General features: G+C 43.7%; 1 protein-coding gene across 6 annotated transcripts; it reads right to left on the bottom strand.

The window, feature by feature from the left end:
• Window positions 1–24,333, bottom strand: ZBTB1 (zinc finger and BTB domain containing 1). Of its 6 annotated transcripts, none has more exons than XM_038180707.2 (4): window positions 23,944–24,333; window positions 12,759–14,498; window positions 6,287–6,348; window positions 1–1,923 (listed from the first exon to the last, which is right to left on the bottom strand). In XM_038180707.2, the coding sequence occupies exons 2-4, from the start codon at window positions 14,476–14,478 to the stop codon at window positions 1,921–1,923; spliced, it is 1,785 nt and encodes a 594-aa protein (XP_038036635.1). In that variant the 5' UTR covers window positions 14,479–14,498; window positions 23,944–24,333; the 3' UTR covers window positions 1–1,920. The 6 variants fall into 6 exon arrangements, with proteins under 6 accessions (XP_038036635.1, XP_038036634.1, XP_027315252.1 ...); XM_038180706.2 differs by having other exon boundaries at window positions 12,587–14,498; window positions 23,944–24,331; XM_027459451.3 differs by lacking the exon at window positions 6,287–6,348 and having other exon boundaries at window positions 23,944–24,331.
• Between the last annotated feature and the right edge of the window lie 79 nt (window positions 24,334–24,412).

The raw sequence follows: 24,412 nt of genomic DNA, 5'->3' as shown, positions 1-24,412 counted from the left end.
GACTTGTAAGAAAATTTTATTTAAGATACTGTATCAAAGCACAGATTAAGCTTTAAAGGTGATGAAAACTAACCTGGAATGTCTTCACTGATAGTCTACACAAGCTACAAATAATTGCTAAGTTACAGAACAGTAACAGCCTGTTCTAGATGTCCTATGCTTAAGGATAAAAAAAAAATAAAAATAAAAAATAAAAAATAAAAAGCAAGATTTGTCTCAATACTTCCAGGCCTGTCTTTAGGTGATGTTATAAACATAGTTCCCTTCTCTCCTCTGCGTGGTGGTGGTGCTACTGCAAGGGTGCTTCCTGTTCTCTACAGAAAGGATGTCAGAGTTTCTGTTAGAGTCCCCAGCTGTGCTGAGCCTTCTCCCTGAGGACTCCCCAGTGGTGTCTTGCATGTTCTACATAATCACTGTCTTCCCCATAGCTCCAGCACAGCAACTGGGACAGAAGGGTCAGCGTTCCACTATGGTACTGAAGGCTGTTAAAGTTCCTGTTTATGTTTAAGATGTTTGGTGTTAATACTGCTGATAACTTAAACACCTAAATGCTGAAATGTCTGGGGCTACGTAATCAGATTAAGCAACCACATTCAAAGATATCTGAACATCTTTTCTTGCGTTTGTATAGCAACTTTATAAACTCAAAAAGAGTAAAGCAAGCACAGACATATGCCCTATACAAGCTGCAATACAGACAATATTGTACACACTTCATAACAATAGTAATGAAAATAATGCTGATTATAAATAAAACTGTAGACAGACTTATTGAGATAACAGTTGTACTGAACAATGAAACATCCTTTTATAGTCATGAGTAGAATTAGTAAGATGCATAACTAGAGCAGAATATAGATCAGCATGTTTAGTCTGCTTACATGTCTCAAACTGATCCACTGTTGTTTGGAGAAGCAAAATAAATTAATACTTTTTAAGCCGTTCTGGCCCTAATTTGAAACATTTACTGCCTTGCTTTGTTTTGTTTGCTCGTTTGTTTTCCATAAATTTGGCTGGAAATATCAGGGTTCCTACAATACTCAAATCTGAAACTGAATGCCTGATTTTCTTCTTCAAACCAGCTTTTGCAAGGCTTAGATCCAGAACATTGTGCACACTGTGCCCTGTGAAGGTTATTTCACGTTTACTCATCTCCTTGTTGGTCACAATTTTTCACCATTCTTGTAATAAGACCAGAGCACCATTTCTTTACTCTCCACATACAAGCACTGAGCTCCAGGGAAGGTCCTCTTCAGCTTGCAAATGATGATCATGGCAGCAAGGGGAATCTGGTCAGCTGGATCTTTCTCAACATCCTGGCCTTCCTCAGGGCACTTTGTGCTCAGTTTTTAAGTTTTTTTTTGACCTTGTAGTTCAGACTAAAACATTTTTTCTCTCTTCTAACACTTGATAGCTTAGCATTGTAACTGTCTGAAAATGCGTAAGTTTTAATTCTTGAGTATATACTTTTAATATTTAAGCTAAAAAGTCTAAACAGCTTTTGACAGAAATCCTAATAAGCCACATTTTGTATAAGCAGTGCTGCAGCATAAGAATAGCAAATTCTGCAAGCTCATTTCAGTGCAGCCCTCGATACCTGGCATCTGTCTCTTTTGGCTGTCTGCTCCATGAAAGAGACTTCAAATTTGTTTTTGACAGGTGTAAATAATAGTCACAAGGAAGTAAATTTTTGTAACACAGAGAAGAGTCCCAAACGACTTTTACTGAATGTTCTAATTTGACTGCTTTGGTGCCTTTTGCGACTGCTGCAGTATGTCAAAAAAGCAAAGGTGGTGCCAATGCAGATCTGGCACACGCGGTTCTGAGTTTTTATGAAATCTTTTGCCGACCAGTTCTTCCTCATGTCTTCTTCAAACCTGGTTCTCTCAGTTGTTCAGAAGCTTAGAAGTCCCTATTTCACTACTGCCGTGCAGAAAAGAAATGCAAGAAAAGTATTAAAAGTCAGAAGCCCACACTCTAGTACTATATTTGCTAGCATGATGTGGTCCCTCCCACCTCACTGGGGTGTGGTTTTGCTCCAAATACCATCCTTCAGTTATATTCAGAGCACCCACCACAGTAGGGAACTCTGTTTAAAAGCCATATGGTTCCTTTCCTTCAATCCCTACCCCACCAAAACACAATTTAACCTTAAAACAATGTTCCAATCTTGTTTCAGAAACTTTTCATTTGTTTGTTTTCTTCTCCTTTACTTTTCATTTTCAAAACAACTACAGATTTTCTGAAGAAAAACTTCAATTCCTAAGCCTCCCAGAGGTTATTTTTGCTGCTGTATGTGTAACTTTCCAGCAGTGGTTTACGGCTTGGCTTAGTGGATGCTTGAAAAGTTACATGAGTATTATTTCCCCTCAGCCTACTCTTCTCATAGCTTGGAACACCCACCGCTCTGGAACACTTCTCACTGCTTCATATTTGCCTCTTCATTCATTTTCATTATTTTTACTTTTACTCGTTCAGGGATGACTATTACGTATTTACTCAACCTCCCCAGTATTATTATTTTGGGTTAAATGCAGCTAAATAATATAAATATTTGCAATTCCTGTGATATTTTTGGACCGCACTAATTTATGACACATGTGAGCAGCTTTGTATCCGATACGAACAGTCAAGAAATTGGAAACATGTGGAAGTAACTTTTAAAGACAATCCTCTGAGGGCTTTTTCTTGGTATCACTGACTTCTTTCTCTGCGTAGGTGAATCACGTTGTACAAAGTATACGATTGTCCCACTTTCACCTAACTACTGGCTAATTAACACCTGATGTTCTAAGTGCACAATGACAGCACCAGACCCAGTGGTTGTGTCTAAACTGCAGAGCAGGACGACCTTCGAGGCTGCACGGGAAGGCAGGTGTATCAGCACTGTGTACCTGCCAGAGCATCCCGAAGGCTGAATTTCCTGGCACACCTCTGGGCAAACTGCTAGCTGCAACAGGCTGCTGGTTCTGGCAGCAAGCACGTGTATATTCGGCGCAGCTACCTACTACACGCCTTGAATCTCGGTGGGGAATTCATTGGACTGGTGCTGTTATCTCAAAGTAGCTCTTATGTGACTGGCTCAAAGGCCAGGAAATGCATTTTTTTGTTTATAAATTAACAAAGGAGACAAAATATTGTAATTACGATGTGCATATGAACATTATTTTTACCCAGGCAATATCCATGCTTAATATCAACGTTTATTAAGATGCTGGCCTACATTTTCCAGGCAAAGATCCCTGTTGCTTGCCAATCACACACAAGTCATGCAGCATGACTGAGCTTCTTTACACCACCACCCTCAAATACGCCAACTGGGCTGTGTGGGACCACCCCTGAGTGTGGGAAGGTGGGTTGCCTATGAATATTAAATTACATTTTTCCAATGAGACTGCAAAAATACTGTTAATTAGTGCCAACTGTGGTTGTGTGGTGTATGTACAGAGCTATGAATACCAACGTGCTGCTGGCAGTGGTAATAGCTGGTAGCCCACAGCGAGCTACATTAGAGGTATAATGTTGTGCCCTCCTCCCATACTTTAAAATCTTCAGGCTACCCCTAAAAACAGAAGTTGCTTTAGGAATACACAGAGGATCTTCTACACTCTTCACACATTAAACTCCGCTGAACTGCAGAAATAGTCCGCCTTTTAAGTAGAAATGTGCATGTTTTAAGTTAGCCGCCAGATGGAGCTCATACCTCCCAGCGCACAAGTCCATGAACATCTGCAAAGTTAACACACTGCATAGATGTTACAAAGGATGCAGTTTTTTCCACTTCATAAAAGTCAGAGGAAGTCTGTGATTAGCTGGATGTTTACAAATAAAAGGGGGATCTGGAGATAGATCAAAGATAACTCTCCAGATTTGGCATGAGACCAGGTTCCCGTACTACTAGCATCTGCATGGGTTTGACTGTTACATTAAGTGGTTGAACTCAGCCTATCTCACCACATACTAATAACGTTTTTTTAATGCTTAGCATATTTATTAGAAATCTGAATATTCAGCCAACTAAGGACCTGAAGAAGAAGAAGAAAAAAAAGCCGCCGCCACCCCAATTAACAATATCTTCCAAGCTCCCTTTAAAAGAGAAGCATCTACAGGGTTGTCACCCCGCTTTCTTTAACATAAAGGGGATCAGGAAGAGAAGATAAGCACCGTTCTAAAATCTGAGGGATGTAGTACTTCAAGCTTAGAAAACAGGAGCTGAAGCTCTCAAAGCCTGTTCTCTAATAATCCAAGCTAGACGGCCCATTCATACACGGTATGATTTTTGCTGAGTAGTCTATAGCTCATCGAGGATCTCAGGGATTTTGGCAAAGCCATAGTGAGTGGAGAGGAAAGCTGATCTGAGATAAAAGGTTGTGGTATATGAAAGACACTGAGTTAATGTGCATGTGTTTTAAGGGACATCTTTGTTTTGACTCTGTGTAACAAATCAACATCGTTTGTGAGGTCTAGAAGGCCACAGACTATTTCTACTTTTATAGTAGTGCTCTGTTTGAAACTAGTATTTTTATTTGGGGTCTAAGCCACACTGAACTCAATCAAACAAGCATTCTACAAAGAAAAATGCCTTTGAACTATTTAACTGTTTGTTTGCACAGCAAAATAGAGCAGAAAGAACTGTAGTAATTACTGGGAGATTTCTTGCATCTTAATTAACACATTTTTCAGTTTCTAAGTTACTGTTCATCAGGAACTGTCTCTTGTGGCAGAATGACAATGTCAGCATCAGCCAGTGAAAGTTACATGAAACACAACCCCGCCTGAAAGCAGCCTAGGTGGGGCTTACCCTCACACGTCCAGGCACCCAGACTGTAATTGGTGCTGGGCTTTACAGCACGTGTAAGTGCACAAAAATTAGGTTTAATCTATCTGATAGCAACACAGCTGAGAGATCTGAGCTCTCCTGGGCTATGGGAGGTACTAAGATCAGTTCCCAGGATCACTTCCCTGTATTTCCCCCCTACAATCCTGCTGTATTTTTCCTTCTGCTGAAGGAAAGATATTGTAGATTTCATCTCAAAATACTTCTCCTTTGTATAAATAATTAAATAACCAATGGCTAAAAACCAGAATCTCAGCAGTTTGTTAGCTGAAACTCTCTCAGGGGATGTAGAAACCCTGTAGGCAGGGACAGAAGAGAAGCACCATCTTTCACACCCCAAATAAATGCTCTAACAATGACTTTTACAAAAGAAAGGAGTGTGGCAGACACCACAGGCATGGTATATCTATTGCCAAAACCAAAATTAATCTATGATACTCAGAACCCCCTATTTTTAGTCAATGTATTGGTATTTCCACAAACTCATGGTCTTGTGTTCTGTTTTGTTTTCCACGGAGAGACCATCACGTTATTTTTCCTATTAATTTTCTGGGGACTCATAAGCAGATGCCCCTCTGGTAACCATCCCCAGTGTAGTGGGACAGTTACCTAAAAAAGGAGAGAATAGGTATCACTGAGTCACCAACTCGCACTACTTTTATCATTTATTTTTTAAAGCAGTAGGTTCAAATGAACATGTAAGAAAAAGGCAAATTTTTAGCCCTCGCCTTTGCAAACAGAAAAGCTGAAAGGATGATTTTTTAACATAAAAACCTTGTAACAGGGGAGAAAGAAAACAAGCCCAAGGGAAGGTCTGTTTTTTGCATCTTTCATGCTGGCAACAGTACTGCTGCAGAGACCTTGGCAATGCATTGACACTTTGCCTTACAGACAGGTTTGGAAACCAAGGATTTACAGAAAGCCCTGGATTTCCCAGTGGATTTCCGACAGTCCACCCAGCTTCTGGGATTTTGAGACCTTTGAGGAATGCTCGCTTCTCATTCCCTCTCAGGAGTCCTTGGATGTCTGCAGAACCACAAGGCACACTTGTCTGAGATCATCTCATTTACTATATCTATACACACACACACACACCCCAAAATCTCATTGATGCAAATCACAGTAAGTAAAAACAACACCAGCATCAAGACTTAGTCATTGAGAGGGAAGTTCTTAAACAGCTCTGAAAGGGCTCAATTTTTTTTCTCCCACAGGAAACATGAGAAACAGCATTGTTTTTGTGGTTGTAGTTGCAGGAAGATTTACTATAGTTTTAGTATGCCAGAAGGCATAAGAAAGGATTAAACTTTTTTTGTTTGTTTTCTCCGAATGGTAAAAGTTAAAGTTGTATGTTTTAATACACCATGAGACAGATGTGTATTTTAGAAAATGATTATTAATATGGGGCGTAAGACCATAGTGCACAACAGAGGTATCCCTCTGACTTACAAGAAAATCAAAGATACTGGACACTTCTGAAATCCTAGGTTCTCGGGATGAGGCGTGGCAGGCTGGCAATGTGAAACAAAGGGGCAGTTAAAATCTGGTCTTTGTTTGCCCTTCTTATAATTTCAATATGTTCCCTTACACACACTAATCTGAAACTTTAAAAATACATTTTCAACTGCTTTTTAATAGCAAATGTATACAGGAAACAGTTTCTCTAAAAACATGATGCCCAATATTGACTTCAATTAAAAAGACAGAAGACAGTTGAGGACAAAAATGATCCAAAGAAAGATCTGATAGCATCTCTCCTGTAAAGTTGGCAGTGGTCATCCTAGCACACAAGAAGGAACACGGGCTGTTCGTTTCGGGGCTGAACATTTATAGTCATGACAAGCTGACTCCTGAGTCATGCGGTCGGTTGCCCTGTATCAAATTAGGATTTGTCTTTCTTCATGAAAACATAACATCACAATTAGTTCCAGAATTGTAAAGTAACTGTAGAAGTGGCAGAAGACACATAATTTATAAAACTTGTCCTGTTTTTTTTTTTTGGCATCTTACACCTTCAAAAACTCAGCTTACTAACTTGTCTCAAGAGCATACTGCACAGCAATTTTTTTAGGAGGTTTTTTGAAAGTTGGATGATAATGCAGAAAACTGGTTTATAGCCATGAGAACTACAGAAATGTCAGCTTTTAAAAACATGTTCCTAATTTCTGGCCCTCAGCAGACTTTTATAAAGTCAAATTAGTCATGCTCCATCTTTAAGTCAGTGACAAGCTTCAAACCAATTGAGAATATTTGATTTTTAACCCTTTCAGATCGGGAAGCACCTAAAATCCAGAAGCAGGCATGCTGGGGTTTGAACAGATATTGCCAGCACCTCCTTAGCTTTAAAAGGAATTACCCCAATCTCTCAACATCAGACCAAACCGGACAACTGTCTCCTAGTATCACAAGATATAGAAAAGCGTGGCAGCATGAGAGCAGGGTCCAGCTGCAGCCGGAGGGCACAGAGAGCAGGGGAAGGTGGGAGCAGTTCCTGGTGCTGGGCTGGCCAAGGGGCCCAGCTCATTCCTGGCCTCAGGCCCGGGCCAACCGCACTAACCCAGCGCGGAGCGCTACGTCGTCTATTTCAAGAAAGACGAAGAAAGCTCCAGAGCATATTTGAGGGGTGAGCTGAACGCAGGAAGGTTTCCAATTCCTATAAAGAGGGCAGATAGCATAGATGTGTCTCATCTGCATGCAAGAGGCTGGGCTGCCTTTTTTCCTTATCAGGAAATGGGAGATGAATTAAGAGTGCAGCTTCCACGAAGATGCTGGGGGGAGACAGAGACTTAGTTAAGCTCCAGCCACGCTCCGAGTTCTGCCACAGCTCGTGTAAGAAAACGAGCCCCCTCCCAGCCACTCGTTTCTCCCCTCGTGCCACCCCTTCTATTGTGCTCGCACAAGGCTTGAGACAGAGGCGGGGAGGGAAGCGTAATGGGGAACTGGTCCAGCCAAAAAAAAAATCCCCACAGGGAAAAATAAAGTCCATTGTCTACGTAGCTCATTGTTAAGCGACATAGACACATGCTCCACGACAATGGAGAAGGTGGCACACACACAAGGGTATGAGAGCTGACACGAGGTGGGGAAGAAGAAGAGGCCTGCCAGTGCCCAGGCTGGCACTGCCATCAGGAGCTAACTTGTATCCTCAGCAATAGCTGAGATGCTCACAATGTTTTTAGCACTGCTGTGTTCAAATACAGTAGCGTACTCAAAGTATTCGCTTCTCTGTATCTTTTCTTTTCTATTGTATAACAATGTATTTGTTATACATTCTGCAGAACAGCAGTCTTCAGAAGTGTCTTCATCTCTGAATAAAAATATGCTGAATTGTATTTTCTCCATTAACTATGTTAAATAAAGTCCCCTAGTAAAAGTATAAATTCTTACAGTTCTGTGATATTCTAATCTATCCAAATCAAGGTTTCTCCATGGACCTGCTAGCTACAAATATTATTCTACACAAATGTAAATACTCTTTGAATTAACAAGTTGCCAATAAGCATTTACAAGTATTTTACAAGTGTGTATACATATTAAACATCTCCTCTGATATGAATAAGAAGCTTGGCAGCTTCTGTTATATTTTAAAGCTTACCCAAGGTCTTTATGAGTTTCAGTAAATCCCTGAAATCTAAGAGCTACGCTAGCTACTAATAAATTATTTTCAGGATTGCAACCCACCCCACTGCCAAAATGAGGAAAATAACAGAAAAGAGAAAGCCTCTAGAAATAAGAATAGCAAATCACTTTAAAATATAAGACAGAACAACCAGCAAGCCCTTGTTCCTTTCTGGCTATGCTTTGTCTAATGTGATACGCTCACATGTCCACACTCAAGGATCCTTAAGTGCTTTAAGGGTTTAACGCTCTAACACTCCACATAGTTCCTTTGCATCCCCTTCCTGCACCACATTTAAATGACTGAGAAGCACAAATTTGTTAGAGGAAACAGAACTCTAAATGAAGTATTTTTGCTTCCCCTTCACTATCTTTCAAGTAATGGTAAGACTTCTAGGATATTGTAACTGCAATTGTTTTTTTTTCAGGTCTACTTTCATTCTGTCTACACGGTGACTGATTTTTCTCACAGCAGAAGGGCTGAAACACATTGATTCACACTCCTGCGGACATTATCCCATTCGGGGGAGAACACCCCTTTCCCCAGCAGCAAACACCTATAGGAAGGCTTGGCACCTACCCCTTTTCTCTGTTCAGAGCACCTAAGGTCCTCCTGGCACTCCAGACCTTTTCTTCAACAGTCCAATGCTGTTCCTCTGCATACTGTCACGTCACCAAAAGCATTCTCCCCATCTATTTGGGAGCAAGGCTGCTTTGTTTTTGCCTTATTACCTTTGATTTGTTCTCATATACTCCCCAATTACTTTTCAGGCTATTTCAATCGTTCTTTTTCCTCTGCCTGCATACAAGTAGATCTACTCTAAGCTTCCCTGGCACTCCAATTCATGCTCTTTTTGAGCCTTATTCTGGGCATTCATACGTGTGAACTCCAAGGCACTGTTTTTTCCTGTTCTTATGAAACAAAAAGATCAAATTCAATAGGAAAGTTTTAACAAACTTTCCTTTGAAAGGATAGCACAATACCATTTATATTTGAAAAACAAAGATATTTCAGAGTGTTTGTAGAGTTAGGTATTACCCAAATACTCGTGATTCCTAGATTTAACTACTGTAATTGACACTCTACCCAAATCAGGAAGTTCGGTTTGTTTGTTGAGTTTTTGTTGTCATTGTTGAAGTATTTTTGGGTCAAGTTCAGATTTTAAAGAAGGGCTCTTGACCCTGAGCAGAAGTGTCCACAAATTACCATTAGCCTTCCCCTGTATTCTGGAACAATTTTTCAGTTTATACAAGTCACCTTTTCAACAAGATCCTTAATCTGCTCTCTGCTGTGCCACTGCAGTGCTTCCAGCACAGGGGCTGGCTGTCCTCGGCATACGATCCACACCATGAGTCTGTGCCGTAGTGAGCTAATCACACAGGCCAAGAGCTCTCCCAGCCAAGCTGAGTCATGCTCACTTTGGTCTCACAGGCGTCTACAGGACATTTTATCCACCCACTCCTCCAGGCTCCCCCTCCGTGCCACCTTTGGGATGTTTTCCCCTCTGCTTCCCACTCTACAACTAGTTCTGTTGAGCCCTTCCAGACTTTACCAGTCCCTGCTCTCCCACCAAGCCTTCCCACTCCTGCAGCTCACCCCGTACCACAGGGCTCCTCTGTCAACTCCCCTAGCACCTTCCAGCTCTCCCTCACTTCCCTCAGCTGCTTTTCCCAGTTCAGCTGATATCTTACGATATCTTGAAAATCTGCATGTCAGAGAAATTTGGTGTGCACCCCATTAGGCCTCCCAGCGCTTCTACAGCACTGGACTGACTGCTTTGTCTCTAAGATGATCATTACAGACAGTTAAATATTTTAATATCCTGCTAGTCCCCTTCTTGCCACTGATCCAGAGCTACAATTGTTATAAGTGGCTGTTTTAATTCTTATATGCTTATCTTTTAATTCTTATATGCTTTTATGCTTCAGTCCAGCTTAGAATCGTGGAACAAATCCCAGGACAAGAGAAGCTCAGAATTAATCGAAACGCTGGAGTGCATTAACATCAGCAGTGTTTTCAGTCCCAGCGCTATTCAGGACTTGGCTGGCTTCAGATCTGTACAAGAAACGGCAAGATTGAGCAGTCACAGCAGAAATGCAAAAGGCTTATGCTGCAACTGAAGCAGCGTCCTGGGAGCCAGCTGCGAGCTCAGGGCTGCGGCCTGGTGGCTGGGCCCGTCGCCATCACCGTGCCTTAGGAGAAATGCTCGTTAAACTCCTGAGAGAAATACTGACTAAAACTAAGTAAATGCAAGATGATTGATACTCAGTTACAGTAGAGATTCTGAACTGTATTAGTTTCTCTAAATAGTCTAACATTGAAGTGGGATACCCCTGATAATCTCCAAGAAACAACTCTGACAGCAACACGAGCATGGAAGCCCTGGACTAGGCCATCAGCTCCTGCTCTCAGCCCCAGCACTGACACACAAGGTGGTCAAAATCACTTTCTTCTCTCCATGGGTGGGAAATAGTGCTATCACCCTCTTTGATAAAGTGGTATCTGCTGGGAGAAAGTCCAGGTAGCCTTTATTTTGTAATAGTTTTCTCTACCATTTTGTTTTAGGATCCTATTCCCCCACAATTAAAAACCATGCGCTTAACAAACAAACATACAGCTGATGCCTAAGAGTTAAAGCCGGTTGCTCTCTCAAAGGCCAGACTGCCTCACTGAGTCGTTGCCAGCTGATACTTAGTATGATTTTTAAATTCAACTGAATTAAGAGACAAGCTACACAGATTGGGGCTATACTAGAATCAGAAAGAAATCTTAAAAGGCATTAAATGTCTTTGCATTTATTAAGCAAACTCTGCAGTCTTTTCTTGTTATATTCTCATTGAAAAACAGAACAGTCAGAAAATTTAATGAAAACAAGAAACAAAAAAATCTAAGATAAACATGAGCCACGCTCCCCCTTCCCCTTCCCACCCAAGCAATGGGACTATCTTCACACCCATCCCACTTCACTTCCCAACAAAAGCAGCAAGGCACCCATTTACAGCTAGGCTGAGAAATGCAGCCTTCAATGTACATCACAATTCCGTATTCCTAGCAATCCACCATAGCCAGTCTTCCCTTGTATATTACGATAAGCAGGTTATATAGACCCAGGTGGGTACAGATAGACAACACAAGGCCAATGTCAGTTGTACAGCAGAAGTGCCCGTTACAGTTCTGCTAGAATTTCAAGTCTGGAAAATGACCACTCTGCAGGGAACTCCTCAGTTATCACAAGTCATCAACTCCCTTTCCCTTTGCGCACGCCAGTCCAACTCTGCAAGGTTTAACTGAGCCTACGCGCTCGGACCACTGGGATGCAAATTTCAACAAAGGCAAGAAGCAGAGGATCAGGACAGCCAGCTCTGCCCTTACAGCAGGGTCAGAGAGCAAAGGATTATTTCTTGTCATTGTTCTTTTTCATTTTGAAAATTAATTTGGGGAGCACAAACAATTATGCTCTTGCATGTTAATCACTGTGATCTAAAATTTTCACATGAAGAAACAACACGTGGAAATATTGAAGCACTCATCTTATGGACATGGATCTGAGAACTGTTTAATAGCAGTCAGTGAAGGGGTAACATTGTGCTTTTAATCTACAGTTTAAAAATAATGATTTGTATATCTACTTAGTAAAACAATAAAATTAAGAACAGAAACTGGTATTAGGAAACAGTGAAAATGTAATAATTAAACACGATGCTTTTCAAAGCTATATACTTAATGAGCCTAAATAGACACCTATGATTAAGAGGGTCTTAAAAAAAATAATAAAAAAGACTTATTTTCAAAAAAATTTTTTTTGTAATTTTTGTCTACTATACTGTATGCCTTGCTTTGGTGTTCTCTCTGCTGCCAACTTAATGCTTTAACAGTATGATTATGCTTATGTTCTTTTCAAATGCTTGGCATTATAGTGGGATCTCATATCTTTTCTCAAATTAAATTTTGCTCCACATACTCCACATGTATACAGATGAACATCCATGTGCTGCTCCAGTTGCTCATTATTTGGGAATATCTGAAAGCAGACCTGGCATATAGTCTCTCCAGCTGATAAGTGAGATATCATATGCCGTACATGGTCATGTTTTCTGAAGTTTCCTTGATCACAAATGGAACAGACATACCTGGCCATTCCTTTGTGCATATCATTGTGGAGCCGCAACTGGCGCTCTCTTAAGAACTGCTTCCCACATGTCTGACAAACAAACTGTTTTTCCTTGGTATGAACAGTATAGTGTTCCCTCAAGTGACAACGCTGATAAAATCCTTTCCCGCAAAGATTGCAGAAATGCTTACGTCTGTGATCTCTCTCATTCTCTTCCATCATGGAATTCTTGAACAGATCTTGCTCTAGGCAGTTTGACATATGTTCAACCACTAGGTTTTCAGTTTCAAAACGTTGACCGCAATTAGGACATCGGAAAGGACAGGCAGAATGCTTATATAACTGTTTTTTTTGAAGGCTGTTCATTTGGAAATGACTGTCCCTGAAGTCCTCTATCATCTCTGCAAACATCATCTCCCTTATTTCTGACTGGTCCTCAGGGTTTTCTTCCAAGTCCATTTTTTCCTCAGAATTTCTGATACCATTCATGGTCAGATCCTGGGGTTCCCCACAGGTCTGTGCATGATCTTGTAACTGTTTGCCTTTGACCAGTATTTGACCACACTTACCACAGGCACATATATTTTCTATGTGTTTGGATAAATAATGAGAGGACAAATCTTCCTCGGTGATTGTTAGCCCACAAAGTTCACAGGGAGCGTTCTCCACGTCTTCCTGTACTGAAGGAGCTTTCCTGTTAAGGTGCCGTGGACTCTGTAAACACTTTCTTTCATCGTCATCCATGGATAAACGGGGTTTTAAAGTCTTCCGAGCATTTCTTTTCTCTCTGATCTCCTCCTCAACATAGTACCTGTAAAGCGGCTCTTCCTGCTCATCATCTAGGTCGTCATTGTCAGAAGACTCATTGCAGTCTTTATCTGTCACTTTAATAATATTAAAATCTTTCAGCTCGTCTGCAGGACTGTCCTCTGGTTCCATCTTGATAATAATCCTCTTCCTCTCAGAGGCTCTACTTCCTTCTTCACCTGAGGTCTCTGATGCAACTGTGCTGCTTTTCCTGCTTGTAACATTGGACACAGGAGACGAAGAATCATCAGCAGCTTGGCTCGAGTCCCCTTTGTATTTTTCTGTTTGCGTAGAGATTATTTTAGAAGTAGAGTCCTTTTCACTAAAGTCTAGTTTTTCAGCACCGTAGTACCTGGCACTTTGGTACGAATGCCTGTTAGTGCACGTTAGCACGTGCTCATCCAGTAACTTTTCACAGCTAAAACTAAACCCACAGCTGTCACAGGTGAAGCTTCTTCCAAAACGGCGCGAGTGGGACACACGCTCTTTTGTGTGAGAGAATTTGGAGGTGGTGCTTTTTTTGCAGACATCAAACAGTTGTTCGGGGAAACTGCCGAGCTGCAAAGCTTCTTCATCGGGCTCTTTGTTATGGGATGTATTAACTGTTGAACTTGGCGGCTCCATGCCCCACCTGTTTGCTTCGCTGCCATTTCTGGTGAGCGTGTCTTCATACATTCTCACGCCAAATATCATTTTACTATTCTGGGTGCTAGAAGCAGAAGATGAGCACTTTAAACTAGATGAGTCTGTATCCTGTATATCTTCTAGACACTCAGGTACATTATATAGCTGTAAATAGTTCATGGCCACTTTAAATTGCTCAAAATTGGCAGGGGCTGTCATAATTTTTCCTAAATACATGAACTGTAAAATAAGATCAAAGCATTCAGCGCTAATCTTCATGTTGCTTAGATTCAGCTGGGCTGTAGTGTGTTGATGGTTCATAAAAAACATCCTAAAATAGGAGCTGCATGCAGCAAGGACTGCCTTATGTGCTTGAAAATAAATATCATCGATAGCAATACAGCAGTCACACAGAAAGCCCCACTCTCTTTGGTTGTTTAGCTGCTGAAGGACATAGTTGCTGTGGCTGGTTCTTGCCATCTTGTACTTCAATTATAGCCCTGCATAGAGAAGAAGACATCTGTTAAACCATGAGCACAAAAAGCAGAATGTATTTAAGTGTAGGGAAGAACTGCCATCTCTTTCCTCTCCCGATCTTCCTATTCTCACACTGTTTGTGGTATAATTTCCTGTCTGGAGATCTTTGCTGGTAACTATTGTTGATGCCAGTGAAAACATCCATAATTCCACGTTCTCACCACTAGACTTACAAGACTAGCAAACTAATAAACATAACCACCACACATGTCAGTCAAAGCAACGCTGCTAGAATATAAATTAGCAAACATCTATCTCAAAGTCCTCCAGCCAAGATTTTCAGATATGAGTTCTGGATGCTGAACTTCAAAAACTTCACAGGGCAGACTTCTGTAAGATGGCCCCAGGACAACAGCTATGCGAGGTGAGCCGACTGTAAGAAACCACCTGCTCGGTCTCAACTTGCCTTTTTCACCTGTCAGTCCAAGGGACATATGATGCAACACATTACTGGAAACCAGGCTGGGCTCAGACTGGTCTTTCCCTCCCCATTAAAGGCAGCTGAGAAGAGACACCAGCGCAACATCCACACGCCGTTTGCTCTTTAGGGCAGCTCAGGGATCTTCTCGACCTTATCTGCGAGGCCTCCTGCAAAGCAGGAACTGTAAAACTGAAGCGGGTTCTGAGAAGCGCGGGGCTGGCCGGGCCCCGCAGGCCCGCTGCCGACGGTCACTGTGCGGCAGGGGGGCAGGAAGTGGTGCATGCCGTGCCTCCAGCTCCTCTCAAAACCGCTCTTTCAGAGCAGCATAATACAGCCAAAACATTTAGATTGGAGACCGGACAAAGTCAAAAAAAAAAAAAAAAAATCAGCTAATGGAGAACTGTAAAGGCCAGCAAGCCAGAGATGGAGGCTCTGAGGGATGAAGCCTCAAGGAGGAACTGCAAACACTTGAGGGAAAGTTCTGTGAGTGCTGAAAGCTGGTTTAAATGAAAGGACTAACTGGTCTTAGACAGAAAAGAGGAAGAAAACACACTGTTTTATGTTAATAAAAACATCCAGAAGAAATATATTGCACACAGGAGGTGCGCATTCAATTCACAAAGATAAACTGTAACCAAGCAAGGCGAAATTCAATGGCTAGTCACCACTGACTTTGGAAAAACCTTTACTGATACACAAAATCTGTAGTAAATACACAGGGAGCAGGGTGGGGCAGTTTGAGAAAGCAAAAAACTATAAGGAATACCCTAACTGAAAAGAAAAGCCTAAAGCAATAATGAGCACTCTTAACATCTTGAAAGATTATTGCAAGCAATAGAAATAACTGCAAGAGATTTGTATACACAAAGTACAGGCTAACAAACAACATAAATCAATCCTTGCATTTCATTGAGTCATAAGCTGCAGTTTAATACGTTACTGTTGTTTCAATTGTCCAGCATTTAAACAAAATACACACAAAAATGCTCCCTGGTTTCTTCTTATTCCCTCCCCATCATCTCCCTGACAGCTTACATCTCCTAGAGGCTGCAAAACGAGCAAAGAAATTAAATCCCACGATTAGCATTGAATTCACAAGTCAGAGGTGTTGCCTGGGTTGTTAAGCAGCAGACCTAACATTTGTCACTGCTCTCCTTCATTCCGCCAAGCACCGCCATGGAAGAAATGCATTCACGCTCTCCAGATGAGGAAAGGCTCACCCCTGCCCAGCAATATTCCTGCTGCCAGTTCTACCACAGCACTTATGGATCGCTGCCAGCAGAAGACTGTCTGGCAACAGGAACCTTGAGATCTGAGTTGCATTATACTGATGAAGAGCACCTGAATGACAGCTGCTCCTCTCCCCTCAACCCAGTCCTCCAATCCCAAAACTCAAGGTGAGCACCCTGCCATAACAACTCTCTGACCAGTTTGGCCCACTGACATCCACTGCAGAAATGCAACTTGTAACAATAAATTCCTTTAATGGTTTTCTCACTAACTAGCAAAAGGGTGGCTGTGAAAGCAGAATCTCTGGAACAACTTCACGTCTTTTCTACAGAAATTTGACTATTGTCTAAGTCACTGGGTAACTTCAGTTATTTCTGAAGGAAAAAACAAAAACAAACAAAACAAAACAAAAAAAAAAAAAAAAACACAACAAGGCTCTCAACATCAAGCACTATAAAAGGGCACTTCATTCTTCCAAGTGCTAAGGTGTTTTGTATTTGCAGTAATTCATTACATACTTAATACTTGATGAAGTATGCTTTATTATATTCAAGAACAGCAGCTGCATAATGACAAAGAACTGACTTCAACCTCCATATTGTAAGACTGACCACCAACAAGATACAGTGAGAAGATGCAGTCTAAGACACCACTAGCCTCTAGGTATGAATTGCCATCAAGACAAGAAAAGGCTCAGGACTGCTAGAGGAACAATGTGTTTTAATCTTCTTCTACTCATAAAGTTGCAAGTTTAAACTTTTCATTTAAATTTGAAGGGTTTTGTGCATGATAAGTATTCCACTGTGTTTTCCAACAAAAAAAAAAAGTAGTGCAGGCAGCAAGCCTGTAACCAAGAAGTTCACAAATATCTGCACGCACCTGCGAGGAGAGGCATTGCAAAACAGTGGGAGTGATCCAGCAGTCACTGGAGCAATGGCACAGACTCGACTTCTCTTTCTTCTGTGAAAAAGGTGAGAGGTATCTCCTCTTTTGACAGGGGAACTCTTGCAGAGCTTTCAGCACTTAAGTCCTGATATGCAAAAACAACCCTTTGGCAATGCCTATCTCCTACCACTGCTCTGTAAGAAACCAGCCTGAGCATGAGTTTGCTTGATCAGAACAGCAAGGTGTTCAGGTGTGTACACAGCCTCTATCACTGTAGTACTATATGTAGGTATTAAAATAGAGCGCGTTTGAAGTTATCTATGTTAATGAAAGTACTGGCAGACTTCCTCTGGATGCTGTATTAACCTGCTGTATGTAACTATATATTTACAGCTGCCAACACTTCCCACTATGAGAGCCTGCGTTGGTCTATTTAAAACTTCAACACATCTCAACCAGCAAAGGCAAAACTTTCCTTTTGAATTGCCTGTTTTGGACTTTTTTTTTTTGCCAGAAAATTTCAGCTGGAACAGTTACAAAAAATGAGGTTAAAAAAAAAAATGTATATCTAAATTATTACTCTTTAAAATTCAAAAAAGTTTCTCTTCCAAAATCTTGAAACAGAGACTTCATATTGGAGAAAGAGGTATGTCTTAGACAAGTTCTTGGTCACAATACAAAAATCTACCTGAATTTGGCCAAACTAGAAGCTTAGGTGGAAAGAAGGGGGAAAAGATGGTAGAAGTGATAAATTTACTTTAGTAAAAATACTTCAGACCGCTGTGAGTTACTAAAATGTCAGATTATAGCCTTGCTGAGAACATTTCATCCTCATGTAGCTCCTTTGTATACGGGGGCCCGTCGGAGGCATCCCACCTAGAGCAAAAATACCCTTTTTCTGCTCATGTCACCTTCACAGAGCCACGAACTGGTAGCATGGCTTGCTGCAGTTTGCTCCACACCACGACTCGCCACTGGGTTTTAGCATCCCTCCTGGCAGCCAAAAGGGAAAGATACCTGGTTTTGGATGAGGACAGCCAGGGCAAGGAGCAGGCTTAGTGAAACTGCATGGAGATTGGGAACTGTAAGAAGGAAGCGAAGGGAAAGCCCTGGGAGCAGGAAGGGCAGGGTGAGACAGGCTGGGAGGGAAATGCTGAGCTGAGAGGGGATTAGGAACAGCAGTGGGAGGAAAAGATGGTGCAATGAGGATCTAAATGAGGGAGGGAAGCTGCTTGGGCAAGAGAGTAGGAAGAGCCAAATAGGTAGGGTGGGGGGAGATGCTTATGCAGGGGAACAGACAGGAAATTATCATAGCAGGCACCCGTTCAGAGCTGGAATTCAACCCTGGGTTCCTGATTCTGCTGTTCCTTTGCCACCAGCAACTATCACAGGTTTGCTGACAAGCTCCCTCCCAATCAAGAGCAAGCACTGAGAAAGTCATCATTTGTCATTATTTTAATTGCTGAAATGTCAGGGATCTGCATTTATCACCCACAGGAATGGTTCGATGCTGAAAACTATTTTTCAAGTTTTCTTTGGAAAGAAAGCAGGCATTAGAATAAAAACACATCTTTTTAAAGGAAACATAAGGTTTCAAAGTTAAGCTCATACATAAGACATGACATAATTAAGCTGAACTCCAATACAGTATTCATTCAGCAGCCTTTTATGTATATATTGTAGTCTTCCAACCTTTCACCAAAGGTTCCTTTCCCTACTTGGCACACCCAGGAATCTGTCCAGGGATAGATCCAAGCAGCAGTGCTCTTCACGCAACAACACAAGATCCCTGCTCATTTGGCATAGGATTTGGAGGATGTGAAGCAAATGAGACTGGGGGGAAGAAGAGGAGAATCCCACGACAAAAAACACCGCTTTGGAGAACAGCATCCCAGCTCTCTCAGTGTCAGGACAAGTCATGCTAAACTCCCTCCCCACCGGTCTTTGCTAAGTCTGGCATGTGTTTTTTTGGATGCCCAACTTCTCCACACCAGGAAAAACAATCAGCAACAGCTGATACCAACAGGAGCTACCCTCTGTGTATTAAGCACTGAGTATCCTGGAAAATTAAAGCTCTAGGCATGTGAGTTTGTCCATCCAAAATTTGTGGGTTTGATCCTCTCTGACTCTGTTTCCTATTTCAAAATGAGAATTGTGACCACTTGCCTGACTAGCACACCGCATTTGTGAAGCACACAAATACTATAGTCACAAGGATCACAGAGAAGTCCACGAGGAACCTAAGTGACTCCATCTTCAGCAACAATTGATCTGGGCAGTCAGCACAGCCATGGGCCTCGCCGTGAGCAATACTGAAGGATGCAAGAGGTGTTCTGAAAAGATATACTAGAACGGTATCTGATACAAAAGCAAAATTATAGGTATTTTAGTCAGGTAATTTCAGTCTGATCTTCAAACTCAAAGTCTCCATAGCCATCTTCTATTTCTAGTGAATGTTTAAATTTACACTGCAAGGCTTTGATTAAAGCTGTTTGTATGCCATCATTTTTTTTATTTATTTATTATTTTGAGTCACTACTCAGGTACAATTACAACTTAGATGTTATCATGAACAAGGTGAATTGCACCACTACACTAACCAAATATGTTGTTTAGAAGTCTAGAGCCAGAAAGAACAGGCATTTACCAGAGCTCCACACTTTCTGTCACCTCCTCAAGTTCAAAATTTTTGCTTCTTCAGTTTTAAAACATTTCAGGAAAAGTCCTCAAGCTTTTCCTTTTCAAACCTTTTAAAGAGACTGGTAAAGTTCTTTTGCTAACTTCTCTGTCTTTAAAAAAGAAGTACCACAAGGTTCACGATTTAGGAGCCTCTCGGCTCCTAAAATTAGTAGGTGGTTTTCAAAACCCAGCATTTCCACTGCTGAGCAGGCAAAAACAGAGTGCTTACACGCTTAGTTGCTGGCTGCTTTTCTTTGGAAACCAAGAGCGGGCTGGACAAAAGTATAATAAATGAGTGGAGAATTCGGTGCTAATAGAAAACGAGACTGAAAAAAACCTCAAGAACACAACGCCCAGTTATCCAAAGAAACAGGAGCGTGGGCAGCAGAAAGCAAATTCCGCATCCCATTCTCACAACGCATCTCGCTCTGATGCAGGTTGCCAAGAACTCTCCTCTCAGAAGTTAAATTATTCTGCCTCCGTGGGTCAGATCCACCAAAGAAATCAGATTCCTAACTGACAGCATCTAGATGCTCTGGAGCAAATCCTACATGGCACGTCCAAACTCTGCATACGATGCCTGAGAAAACTGCACACTCAGCTAGTGCACTGACCATGGATGGAGTGGTCAAAAGGCAAGAAATTTATCTAGACATTATCAAGAGGAAGCCACCGAGGTTGCTCTAGCACTGTAGAGTCCAAGAAAGTGCTCTGCTTATCCAAAACTTGCAAAAAAAAAAAATAAATAAAAAAGGGGGGGGAGGGCCAGGTGACCACCGTTCACCTCAACAGCAGGTATGGGTAAGCTACAGTTTGTGTTGTAAGAGTAGGCTACACGATCATGAATTAACAGTTACGGGAATTCCACATACTGCCAATGAAAACCTAATTAAGCTCCATTATTTGGACTAGGAAGGACTGACAGTATAATTTATCCTCCCCCCATGGTCCTTCCAATTAGCTGCCTTCAGGCACGCTAGCTGTGAAGCTGCTTGAGATGATGTAGATACTCATCTGCATACACATCCTGATGGCTGAATCAACTCATCTCAAACAGCCTCATTGCCAATGTATAGAAACAAGTTTCAGCTAATACTTAGGTTCATCCTGAACCAGGGAAAGGTAAGATGCTCCAGCCCCCAAGTGAGAGCCCTCGGAGCCATTTGCTCCCTCCGAGCACAGAGCTCTCCATTGATTCAGCACCCACGTGCACAAATGAGAAACAGACGTGGAAACTTAACAAGTTACAGTTCTCAGCTGCTAACCCAGAATTAGTTAAGATGCACTGCACATTCACAGGTAAGGACACTCCTCAAAAGATAAGGAATAAGATGTCAGGAAAACATGAGTGGTCAAATTAAGGAAACAGCAAGTTTTGGAGCTTCAGTTCAAACTATCTCAACTTCAACTTCAGATCCAGTCTATGAAGTAAGAAGTATTACAGAGAGCTTTGTGCAGTCTTTTAAAGCAACTTGCTAGCCACAAAAGATTACTCTAGATGTTCACAGTCATCATTTATCTGACACCTCTACAGTTGTAAGAAGTGGTCAGGCAAAGTGGTAATGACATGTTTATAAGATTTGTGGAAAAACATCCTGACACCAGATTTAAGCCTTGCAGCTGAACGATGAGTCTTTCTACCTGGCCTCTCCAACTCACCCCCTTATAACTTCGAAGAGGCATCTTGGTGGTTTCTGGGGATCTCCTGAGACCCTCAGACAAAGATAAGTGTGCCTTCCAGAAAAGCATCCTTGGCTAAATGCAAGCTGTGCTCCAGTGCAACAGGTAGGGTACGCATGAATGAAGCAGAGTAACTCGTGACACGCAGGTCAGACTACATATTTCGTTGACACTTTCCTGTCCTAGATGCTTCAAAATTTACTTGCAGCACATAAGAAAAATAAGCTGCTCAGGTCTCCATTAAATGAGGCAGGTTTAAGATGGAAAAAAAGGGCAACAGCTAGCTAAATCTAGAGTTTTGCAATGGCAAAACATGCACAAAGAAAAAATTGCCAGACAAATTTGAGGATATAAATGGTCTTCATGCAAATTATGTCAGCTGCTGTGCCCACATACTGTGTCTGCAGCAGAGCTCTGTGTGTGGTGGTGTTTACCATGCCTAAGCAGAGGCAGGGAAGATAACCCAACTGCTGGGAAACCACTAGTCAAGCTTTTTTAAAAAATGCACACCGTGTTTCTCACACTATGTGCATGCAAGGTTCGGAATAACCCTAGAGAGAGGGCTAGCTGAAACCACCGAGGGGAAATACTCCAGGACTTTTAATCAGGAAACTTTCATTATCTCAGTTCTGAGCAGCTTTCTTTTTCCCCACACAGCAGGTAAGCAGCTACTAAGGCTTTGTCCACCCCGGATTTTCAGAGCTTTCCACCACCAGCTACAATGGAAACCTGTGAATAAAGCAATTAACCTCACCCACACAAGCAAGAAAGCATCTAAAACCCCAAGTCACTCCCTGATATGAGTACTCTCATTGCGATCACTGCAAATCCCCGTGCCAGTGACAATGCAGGCTGATTCTGATGAAGAAAAGCCTCGTGCCAGCAGAGCTGAAGCATCTGTTAAGCCTGTGATGTTGCCCCACACAACTCCCAAGCTTTCTGGCTGGGTGGAAAAGGGGGTTTCCACTTCTCCTCCGAGCTCCTCGAGCAGCACCACCCCATGTGTTTGCTCCCTAAACCCTTCTGCAGCCCTCCCTCACCCACCCAAACACCCAGGTGTATCCCAGAGCGGACCGAAGCGACTTGTTGCTACTCCTCATGTTTTCTGGCCAGTCACCCAGAAATCTCTCCACAATCTCATCAACTCAGTGCCTGGGAAAGCCTCTGCCAGCACTGCAACGGGGCGCGTTTGGCCAGTTTTCTCCGTGGCCATATGGTCTCAACGCCTCTCCCCCGCTCGCCACGCGAGCTCCAGCTCTAATTCGGTATGAGCGAAAAGCCCACGGCCCCCCTGCTCACAACTGCTGTGTGGGTTTTTCCAAGAGCCGTAATGAGGAATGTTAAACAAACACCTTTAATTAAAGGAATGTTTGTTTAATGTAATTAAATGCCGACAGAACACAAGACTGCTTCAGCCCCAGAGAGTTTTGCAGCATGCGCTGTACCTTGCGAGAGCGCAGCGCAGGGGGAATAACACCAGCAGACGATACAATCTGGCAGTAAACATCCCAGTGCTCGGCAGCATCCACCCCGTGCTATCCCTCTACCCATGCCTACGTGTCAGGAGGAGCAGGCGCTCGCTATCAGCCGACGGACGGGCCAAACTTTGGATGTGAGTTAGGAGCGAGGAATAAAAACCCAGCCCCAAACCCCCGGCGTTTTCAGTCCCGCTTCCTTCGCTCCTTTCGCCACCTTTCTATCCAGAGGAGTCCTTTGAGGAACGAGCCTTTCAGCACCGCTCCCCGAGCAACAGAGGGCTTGGTTTTTTTTTTTTTTTTTTGCGACAGAGCAATTCCTTCCTTCCCCGCCGCCTCCAGAGCGAGCAGAGCGGTGCCAGCCCGGGGTGAAACCCAAGTCTCCCGCCTGGCAGGGTGGAGCATTCCCTTCGGGCTCCGGCTCCCCTCCGTTTTTTTCACCCAACTACCGCAACTCGCTCCAAGTTTGGCTTCAAAAAAAAAAAAAAAAAAAAAAATTAAAAAGAAAAATAGAATAAAGGGAAAAATAAACAGAGCTTGGACGGCGTGAGGCTGAAGGCGCTGCGAGCACGGCGCGCTGCAACATCCGACGTGACCCCAAGCCCCGCAGCAGCGCCCAGCCCCGGCACCTCGCCGGGCCCCCGCAGCCCCCCGCCCGCTTCGGCACAGCCCCGAGCCGAGCCGAGCCGTGCCACAGCCGAGCCGGGGGCAGGCCGCCCGCCCAGCGCAAGGTCACCGCGGCGGCTGCTGGCCGAGAGCCGTGCCGGGCTGAGCCCCAACGAACCGGGCTGAGCCCAAATGAGCCGAACCCAGCCGGGCTGAGCCCAAACGAGCCGTGCCGAGCCGTGCCGCCCCCCCCGCCCCACTATGGCGCGCCGTGCCGGGCCATGCCGCGCCGGGCCACGCCGGCCGCCCGGCACTTCCCACCTCCCGCCGGCGGCGGAGCTGCGGCCGCCGCGCTGCCTTCCTTCCTCCCCTTCCTCCTCATCCTCCTCCTCCTCCTCATCCTCCTCCACCGGGCTCGGGGGCTCCGCTTACCCGCGGGGCGAGGCGGTAGCGGCGGCCGAAGGGGAGCTGCCCGTGCTGCGAGCGCTTCTCCCAGTGCTGCCGGTGCTGCTGCTGCTGCTGCTGGCGGTGCTGCTGCTGGTGCTGCTGGCAGCGCTGCAACAAAGGACTTCCGCCCCGCCGCGCCTGCTGCTGCCGCAGCGCCGGCTCCGCCGCGACCGCACGGGGCCGGACCCCTCCCTCCCTCCCCTCGGCCCCGCCGCCGCTGCTGCGCCGCCGCCGACAGCGCCGGGGCCCGGCGGGCGGCTCCCTGCCGCGCTGCCCTCTCCTCCCATGCCGCCGGGGATGCTGCGGCCGGGGGCGCCCCCTCCCCATGCGCCGCAAGCCTCGCCCCCTCCTCCTTCTCCTCCTCCTCCCCCCCTTGCTTCTCCTCCTCCTTCTCCGCTTGCATCCTCCCGCCCCGGAGCCCCCCCCCCCTCTCCCTCCCCGAGGGTATTGCTAA

The sequence above is a fragment of the Anas platyrhynchos genome, chromosome 5, assembly GCF_047663525.1.
Source record: "Anas platyrhynchos isolate ZD024472 breed Pekin duck chromosome 5, IASCAAS_PekinDuck_T2T, whole genome shotgun sequence".
Lineage (NCBI taxonomy): Eukaryota > Metazoa > Chordata > Aves > Anseriformes > Anatidae > Anas > Anas platyrhynchos.
The sequence above is the reverse complement of the archived record's forward strand: the minus strand, read 5'-3'. Positions and strand labels throughout refer to the sequence as shown.